This window comes from Cyprinodon variegatus, unplaced genomic scaffold (assembly GCF_000732505.1).
Source record: "Cyprinodon variegatus isolate N-32 unplaced genomic scaffold, C_variegatus-1.0 Scaffold43, whole genome shotgun sequence".
Classification (NCBI taxonomy): Eukaryota; Metazoa; Chordata; class Actinopteri; order Cyprinodontiformes; family Cyprinodontidae; genus Cyprinodon; species Cyprinodon variegatus.
The window spans coordinates 1671468-1681381 of NW_015150496.1; the positions used below are offsets into that span (position 1 = coordinate 1671468).

At 35.0% G+C, this 9914-nt stretch overlaps 1 protein-coding gene across 1 annotated transcript in view; it reads left to right on the forward strand.

The window, feature by feature from the left end:
• The window catches only part of LOC107081855 (neural cell adhesion molecule 1-like), a 452491-nt gene extending 443744 nt beyond the window's left edge, over positions 1–8747 (forward strand). Inside the window, exon 22 of the mRNA XM_015370183.1 lies at positions 3412–8747. Coding sequence (XP_015225669.1) covers positions 3412–3532 — 121 coding nt within the window. The 3' untranslated portion in view covers positions 3533–8747. The remainder of the gene's footprint in view (positions 1–3411) is intronic.
• The last annotated feature ends 1167 nt before the right edge of the window (positions 8748–9914 follow it).

Consider the following 9914-nt stretch of genomic DNA (forward strand, 5'->3'; position numbering starts at 1 on the left):
AAATATCGGTGGGGTGGCCGATGTCCGATATTCAGTTTTAAGGCCGATACCGATAGGGGGCCGATTATCATGCATCCCTAGTCACAACCCATATTTTTGGGCTCATTCTTAAATATTGTCAGTTTAATGGCCAGCCTCAGAAACGCTTTACAAATATATGAGTTTTTAATGAAGCAGCAGCCGGTTCAGTTGAGATGTTGTAGAGGAGCTTTTGGATTTTGGTTGTGAGATTGGAGACATTGCTGATTCCTGACAGCCTGTAAAGCTGAGAAGAAAACTGTAGTAGGAGATGAATTGCTGACAGCCATTCATCTTTCTCCTCTTCCTCCATCTCTTAATTTGCTCACCCGGCTGCTCAGAAGAGGATGTAGTGATGAAGAGCGAAGCATTTAGAGTTACTTGGATGCACTGATCTTGTCAGCTCAAACTGAGTGTGATGAAAGCCAACTTGTCATTGGAAGGATTTTACTTCACAGCTCAGACAGGCCTGAAGCAGAGCTCTCCCACTGTGCTCCCCTCCTTCAAAATTGGCTTTTTCACTGCTGTAGTTTCCTTCATTTGCAAGCTCTCTGCTTGCAGAAAATAAAAGTCTGCAGACTGTACATACTCGCATACAGGGACTGCAGTTGTGAATTTGATAACATCTGCAATTTGCTTAGATGTATCAAACAGTTACATTTTTGTTTTAGTATTATTTTGATATTATTTATTATTTTTTAAATAAAATTAAGAATTTAATAGAGGGGTTCTAAAGTCTTGGGATGTGTCCGAATATCCACTCTAACCCCTAAATCCCTCAATCACTATATAGAGCGGGGACTTTATAGTGGACTTTATAGTAAACTCAGTTAACTGACCGTTCAGACATATGATCACTACTTTCTGCTCCCCTTTGGTCACATAAATTCGCCTCCATTAAGCGGCGCCTGCGCCATCTTTGTTATTAGTCACCGCCTATGGCGACAGCGGGCCCCTGTGACGACAATGCTTTGCGAGGAGAGCTGTCCGTGCGAAGCATTCCAGGATATATCTGCTCGTCTAGTGACCATGGATGGTCACCACTTTTCAAGGTGCAATGTGAGAAATTTGGAGCCCATTACTTTTTCATCCACTAGATGTTCGGACACTCATTTAAAATGGCGTAACCACTATATAGTGCACTGTTTAGTGATTAGGGCAGACATTATGACACAGCCATGGTATCTCTAGCCAATAGACATTAACATCAATAAAGGGCTGAACAGTTTTTTTGATTATAGGCAAGGCAGCTTTATTTTTATAGCACATTTCAGCAACAGGGCAATTCAAAGTGCTTTACATAAAATCAGTTAAAAAAATAAATAAAAAACAGAAGAAACAGTTAAAAATAAAAACTAAATAGAACACAAGAATAAAAATTACAGTGCAGTGTAAGAGATTAAACAGTAAAGATATATTACATGAAAAACAAACCAATAAAACAAGATTTAACTTTAAACCTCATCTTTTATCAAAATAAAATTATTTTTGGGGATAATTTATGCTAAAAATGTGTCATGAGGCAGTAAATGTTTGATAAACTGTAACTCTTCTGTAGCAACAGGAAGTTTCTTAATTTTTGCCACATTCTCCTGCTTTGGTTTGACCGCTTGGAGCTGATATTTTAGCAGTTTTCTGTTAAAATGTAGTTTCTTATAATTTTATCTGGACGTGAGCAGACCTTAAAAACCAGCTTAATTGCATTCTGATTTGTGGAAGACAAAAAAATCATATTTTACTGCTTATAATAATAATAAATAAACTTTATTGATCTCACACTAAAGAAATTCACCATTCAGCATTTGACCATTCCCCTTGGGAAGCAGTGGGCTACCATTCTGTGGCGTCCAGAGAGCAGTGTGGGGTTAAGGGTCTTGCTCGGGGACCCAGAGTGGAGGCTATGGGGATCAAACCGGATACTTGAAACCTTCTCGGATCACAAGCGCTCTGCTCTAACCCACTAGGCCAACACCTCCCCAAATGATCAAAAAATGATTGTGAAAATCTTTAGAAAAGTTAATTATTGTCTTATTTGCTCAGGCTTGAATAGCTATAGAACACTAGACTCATGTAGTTTGGACTAGAAGAAAGTTTTAAAAATAAAGCATTTGATCCAAAAATCTTTTTTAGCTTTTTGGAAAAACTGTCATTTTAAGTTTAAGTCAAAATTCAAGTTTTTGAATATTATTATTATAATATTAATAATATTATTTTTTTCCTAACAAAAGTGTATTTATGAGAAGTACATTAGTTCAGAAAATGTTTTTGTTTTTTTTTTAACAGCAAATTAAACTGATGTCCTTAAATGAACAATAAACAATAAATCCACCTTAAATATAAAATAACGTTCTCCTTTTTAAGCCACAATGTGGTTCCATAAAGTTTTCATCTTTTAATGAATTAATTTAGAAGGAAATGCATTAGATTTATTTTAATGGTGACTAATTTTATTTTCTTTGAAAATCTAGTTTATTGAATTGAGAATTACTAAAAAAAATACTTTTTTTAGTTTAAAAAAAAGATTTGTCTCCTTCATGTCAGACAACCAGGTCTTTAAGCCACAGAGCAATTAAACACAGATTTACATTTATATGGGAAACATTTTTAAGAAGATTAAATTTTTACTGAAATTTATTTATGTTTTTATATGTTTCCCAGGTGAAATGCAAAACACTAACCAATGGTTCTATTTAATTTATTAATTTTTTTGCACAACAAATAAACATGATGCATTTGTTCTCCATTTTAATGTAATGCATTAGTCATTGTTGCATGACATGAATTCCCTTTGGAATGCTCTTAAGTCTGATTTGTAACCATTAACGTTAATTCTTAACACTCATTTTAACTCTTGGTATGATAGAAAACTGTAGCGATGCGAGAGGCAGCAGGGAGGACAGCAGAGGCGAAGCCCATTTTTAAAATGACAGAATGTGATGTATGGCTTCAAAGCTTCTTCCAATTGTGTCTGAGCTCAGCTGAGTCCAGATGGCATGTAATCCTCTAGTGTATTGTAGTCTGTGTTGTAGGCTATGCCTCAGTCTATCCCTCCCTCCAACACTGTGTCTACTGTACCGGCCCTGTGTCACTTCACATCAGCATTCATTGTTGCTGGAAAGTAGCTGTGACATCCATGTACTCCTGCTTGATGTCTGGCTAGGATAGTGAGCTCAATCCTATTATGTGTGAAATGCATTCAGTTCCAGGAGCGAAAACAACAAATTCCTTCAAAGCATTTTGCATGTTTTCACCCCTTTTCTTTCTTAGAGGATTTAGAAGAGAAAAAGCTCTGAGCAGACAGTTTAGCAGTGAAAGGAGAGACTTATCGATGCTAAGGGAATCTCCCGTTTTCTTTCACTTTCTTCCGCTCACTCTTTTTGTTTCCACCCATAGTGGGAAGACGGTGAAGGATGAAAACGCCAAAGCCGAGACGGAGGTGAAGAACGCCACGACTGAGGTGAAGACGGTTCCCAACGAGGCTCCTCAGGCAAACGGCAACGAAAGTAAAGCGTAATCTCCGCCTCCCGGAAGCAGGGAGAAGAAGGACGGGGAAGGGGTGTAGTTTGGATTGGGAGAGTTTGGGGGAATGGGCTTTACAGGTTAAAAGCTGGGCTGGTCACAGTCACTGAAACTTCAACACAATTTCACACACCATCCCACTGCATTAGAAACAGCAACTAGGAAAAAAAAATTAAAGTGTCTGCTGGAAAATGACCAGGTACAATAGACCTAAAAGCCTTACTTTCTTTTACACCCATTTAAAATCAGTCATTGTAAGGAATAAATATTCATGCATCCATTTCACCAATTGTCTGTTAACAGCAGCATAGCATCTGTAGTATTTTATCTAGATAAAGTTGGTTGAATTGTAGCTTTACTTCACAGATTTACTGCCTTTAAGATGCACACAAATGTAAGACCGACTCTGCTACTCGTCATTATGGGGTTATGGATTTGGGTCTTCTTTTTTTACATTTTTATTTTTGTTTCCGTAATGTTCTGATTGCCGCTTTAGCTGTTTTTAATGTCTTATTAAGCATGTGGGGTTTTTTTTGTTTGTGAAGTTGCTGTATTTCTGTAAATTCGTATGTAATCGGGTTTGTTTCGTTTCGCTTCTTACCTGTGTTTCACTTCATCTCATCTTAAGTCCCAAAAACTGAAACATTTCCGTGCAAAGTATTCCCCTTGATGTTAATACTGACTGCTTTTTGTTTTGCTCTCCTAAAAATTTTCTTTGCGTACAGTTTAGACATGGACCAATCAGAGGTTTTTACAGCCACTGATGATTTAAGCAAGCCAGTTTTCTCCTGATTAACAACAGTTACTTATTCCAAATATTGCTTCATACTTTTCATGCCATCATGTGAAATATAAAACACTAACATCTCTAAATTCAGTACGACTTTTGTCCAAAGGAGAATGTTGCTAGTTTACCTTACTACACATTTGACGCTGTAACAATTACTCTTAGATCACCCCATTTGCACACTTGCATTTCTTTTGCACACTTGCCAAAAGAATTGCAAGTTCTGCAACTCTTGTGTCTTGTACTCTATAAGGCATTGCATCAATTAACCGATAAGGATATTACTTAAGCTCATGCTAATATAAACAAACCCCCTAAGTTATATTGGGACGATGGTTGAAACTGAAAGTAAAACTGAACGCATTCTGATTAATTCTATGGCTTGATGCACAGACACCCAAATTTAGCCCCATAAAATGTGCATTTTTTAATTAATGCCATCTTAGTAAATTTGAAAGATTAACATCTCTGAATTTAGTATGATTGATGTTGAATGCTCAAAGGCAGTGCTTTTTTTTTTTACTCCGTTCCTCAAGGCGCACTGCTCGGCACTGTCCGGCTTCAGCATTGCTGGATTTCAGCTAACGGCTAATTAACTAGCTTTGCTGAGCTGCAGTCATTGAATCTGTTGTCTTTCAGCCTTTATTCTACTGTAATCTCTGTCAGGCTTTAAAGGTAGCTGCAAAAAAGCTTAAAATTTGTTCTTATAACTGTTGGGCTTACTCTAGCCTCATTTTTGTCCCCTTTCTACTGCAGCAAAGCCCACTTTGGTCCCTCTTACCGTAGGTACACTTGGTAGTACAAACATTAGTTAATCTATTCCAAAATTATTGGATTTTGAATCACTAATTTGATCACTAGCTCTTTTTATGTTTGCAAAGTTCATTTTTTTTACTGGCTTCTTGGACTTACTGCCTGGTGGATCTGGTTGCCTTGCAGTGTTGTGAGCTGTCAGTTCTTTCAGTGATTAAATTTACGATTAAAATGCAGATTCTTGGGTCCTTTTTTTTAAGCTTTATCAAGATATTTCTGTCATGGGCAGGTCTTTTATTTTGAAGAAAACAAAGTTAGAACATAGAAGGTTTTGGGTGGTTTCCATAAGGATTGAATTGTTATAGATCATTGTAGAGTTGTCAGCGCTTGTATGTTCGCCTGTACACAAACTTAATTTTTAGGAGACAATGTTTTTTTTTTTTTTCTTTAGATTAGTTACATTAAATCCTAGTTTCATTCTTTTTATGAACTTTTCCAATTAAATTCTGATGTTGATGTCCTAAACTGTCTTCATCATTTCTGAGGTATCCCTAAAAGCAACCTTAATAATCAAATAAATATTGTGTGGCCAAATATATTGGGGTAATCGATAAACATGTAGGATTGAGATCAATAAAACTCAAGATAAAGAATTTCAATAATAGGAGTCTGGCTATAAATGTATTGGTTCATCTCATTTTAATACAAATGTATGGGGTAAAAAAAGGAGAAAATAATAGGTTCTCAAAAATCGAACTAATTTTCAACAAAAAAGGTTTGTGCATCATCATTTGTGCATTTGAAAAAATTTCTTTTTTCTGATTCGGCTTTGTGCATTTTTCTTATCAAATACAACAGTTTGCAGTAGCAGTAATTTTTGCTTAAAAATATCCATAAATATGTTTGTAACTTTAGGTGTTAGCTAATAGATCTGGGTGAGTAGCAGCCAACAGCAAGATACACAGATAATTTCCATTAATTAATTTAAGCAATACAAATGATTAATTAATTTTCCAAGTCTTATATGATAAAGATGAGTAAATGTTTGTTTTTTTTTAAACAATATGTCTACTTTCTGTATCATTCTAAATTATATGTTTATAGAGGAGTCAAACCAACACCTGGGGACTCTAAACTCAACTCTACGTCGATTTGTTCTGGTTGATCAGTTTGATTTGTGACTTTTCATTCATTCAAAGCCAAATTTTACATCTTTAATAAAGATTTCTGGTTTTTATTTCTATATTGTTTATTTTATAAACTATCTTCACCGCCCTGATTCATAAATATAAATATATTCTGCAGGTGTGCTACCATACTATTGCATTTTCATGTTATCAGAAGACATTTTTCCAAATGAGAATATTGCAGGTTTACCTTACTACACTTTATGCTGTAATAATTCTTGGTTCACCCTATTTGCACACTTACCATAGATTATCTTCATATGCCCAAAGAATTGCAAGTTCTGCAACTTTTGTGTCTTGTACTGTATAAGGCACTGACACAGATGGGATTTTCATATTGCATCACGTAACCGATAAGGATATTATTTAAGCTCATGCTAATATAAACAAACCCTTCAGTCATATTGGGCCGATGGTTGAAACTGAAAACAAAACTGAACTCATTCTGATTATATGGCTTAGTGCAAAGAAACCCTAATTTAGACCCATAAAATGTGCATTTTTTGAATACCCCAGCAAAAAGGAGATACATCTTTAGCGACTGTATATGATTAAGACCTTCTTTTCAGAGCCTTTTTCTACCTATGGGAACATTTCTGACCTCACAAGTTCTGTTCTTGTTCTGAAAATCCAAGCTAAAGGTGAGGATGCATCAAGACAGAAAGTTGGGATTTTAATCCACATTTTTTTTAGCACACAGCTCACATGATAGTGATTGCAAATTAATCCTTTTTCTATAACTTAGCATTTAGCTCCTCCATACCCATATTCTATTTTTATTATGTTAGATTGTTTGATATCAACACTTTTATAGAATTTAACTTGAAGATTAGACATGTGCATCCACTGTTCTGATCAATCTAAAAGGCCTTGCTGGTAAATCTCTAAATCTGTGGTCTCTTCCTTTAGGCCTGATCTACTGCTCTGGTGTTTTATGTGCATCCCTGCTTCAGCAAACCTCAATCAAAGTAGAAGAAAGTCACCAGGCCTTTTCCAAACCTGATGACAGGCTTTATAGGTTATGAATCATTTGATTCAGCTGTGGTAAATTAGGGGTGTGTCAAAAAATGTGCACGGTGGTAGATCTTAAGGACTAGAGTTGGAGAACCCTGCTCGAAATTTTTATTTAGTAAAAAAATCCACTAAGATAAACTTTTTCAATCTAAACTTTACAAATGAACCCTTATGTTTTTGATATCTGACAATTACACAACACTTCAAACATTATGAACTATTAGGTGATCAGTTTATTTGATAGTCTGCCTTCCCTCCAAATTTTCTTACATTTTGTCACTAATGAAGATTTTTTTTTTTTTTTTTTTTTTTTTACGGAATTACATTTTGTCATTCTTTGGATTTTCTACTCTTTTGTTTTGAATTTTAGCCATTATCCACAAAGGGACACAAAATGTGTCACTAGCAGTTTTATGAAACATGAACTTTGCAATATTTCTGATTTTAATTGAAAGTATTTTTCATCATTTTAACAGCGAAGCACCCCTTCAGAATTATTTCATTAATAATGCATGCAATTTTTTTTTATACGTTTAGTTTTGCTGTGACATTGTTAAAGTGAGATACAGAGACCCGTTGTTCATAATAAAAATGAAAAACATGAGAGAACATGCCTTATAAGTTAGGCTACCGAACCCCGTTCTCCCCATAGCAACAGTGATCTGGTTAAAAAGTATAAAACTTTGAATTTCTTTCCAAAATTCAATGTTGACATTTTTAGAAAATAAATAAAACAGATTTTCCCCAGTGAATAAATCTGCCCAAATTGATGGTTGGACTTTTCATTATTTTTTTTACAAAGAGAGATAATGTGCATCTGCAGGTAAGGATTGTTTAACAAGCCAACGAATAAAAATTCACTTCAGTCATACTTTTTAAATCCAAAGGAATTTTTTTATTTTTTTTTAAACCCCAATCAAAACTAGATATGATTGCTGACGTGTTCAAGGCCAAAATATAACATTTTCAACATTTGAATTCTTAAAATTAGTTTCCCAAAAACCTAAGAAAATGTGAATATATGATATCTGGGTGTCTTTAAGATTTTGATTAAATCAAAGATCTCTTAAAAGGTGATACATTTACACCCATACTTAGAAATACATTTGGTCTGTTTATTATAAAAGATCTCTTCTAAAAAATAAAATTTGGAAAGTTAAAAGAGATGAGCAGAAATCCGACCTCCTTATTATGTAGAGTGTTGCTTCCATCATAGACTGGGATCTAGATCAGCGTGAAGTGTAAACACATTGTGCCCACTGTGTTGTAGACTTTAGTTTTATTGTGAAATCATGTAGCTGATAGTGTGGAGTGAAACTGCTGGCAGCAGCATAGAGGTGCCAGGCAGCAGCAAATAGGACAACTGAGTGCCTTTGAAAGAAAAAATGGACGACATGCATCCCTTCCTATCAGTTCCTATGTTACAAAGTTTTCCATTTTTATTCTTCTGTCAGTTTCCTTCTTCCAATTCAAAAAAACGAGCTGTAAATGATGCTTATTCAAATTTCACATATTTACTATATTATTCTGGTTCCTTTTTATGTGTTATTGTTTTCTTCTTGAAATGTAATCTTGATTCAAAAAATGATTATTTATGCAGATTTGTCATTCTATTTCTTTAATAACAAATCTTTCACTGAAAAGCATAAAATTTCCTTCACTGTTCTGAATCTTGCAAAAACAGACCAATGAAAAGGATCAAAAGAAAACATTTAACACTCGAATTTGCATCACATGCAAACTGCAGACAAAACAAGGACATGGAATTTAAACACATGCTCAAAGGATTAGCTATGTCTGAAACAGCATGAAGTGTTTTCTTTTTTTCACATGCATTTCTTTGTTTATCAAGTGTTTGTGTAGCTTGTTATGCTCTCCCAATCCTAATAAAACAAACAAAAAAAATGCTGTTAGAAGAGGGAGGAATAACTACATTGTTCTTGCCTGAAATTTGTTTGGAAATGTAAAATTAAAAACACAATATTACTTGTTTTCCTTTTTCCTTACCTTAGAGTTATGTGGGGTTTTTTTCTAAATCAGCTAGAGCTTGTTGTTCAGATTTTTCTCACATGCACCACTAAGATTTGCTTCTGTTTATTTTATTTTGGGAATAAAAAATAAGGAAAATCTACTGCCAAGGTCCTGTGCCTCACAACAGCAAAAATGATTAGTAACATCCATCATGCTCGGAAAAGCTGGTCACTGTCATTGATCAGAACTCTCTGTTCTCCTGCCTTTCTCTCTGTAAACAGCAGCCTGGAAAGCTTTTCCTCTGAGTGTCTGTTTGTTGACTTTTTCCTGGTGTAAATATGGAATACTCACAGAGGAATGAAGGAAAACTCATTTTGACTTCACAATCTGTCAGAAATGTTTGTGTTCAATAAAGTTAAAGGGAAAAAAACAGACTAGCGTTGTGAACACTTTTTTTTTTATTAACACATTTGATGGAATCAGAATGAAGAATTCAAAGAAATGCTGCAAAGTCTTAACCTGACTCCGCCAGATGGATTTGCTCCGCATATCCATCTGGAAACATTCTGTTGGAAGAAATTTTGGGAAGGGGCGAAAATACTGGTTAGCTGATTGGCCTATGTTGGTGATAGACGGGCCAAATAAACCAATCAGATCAACGAAGC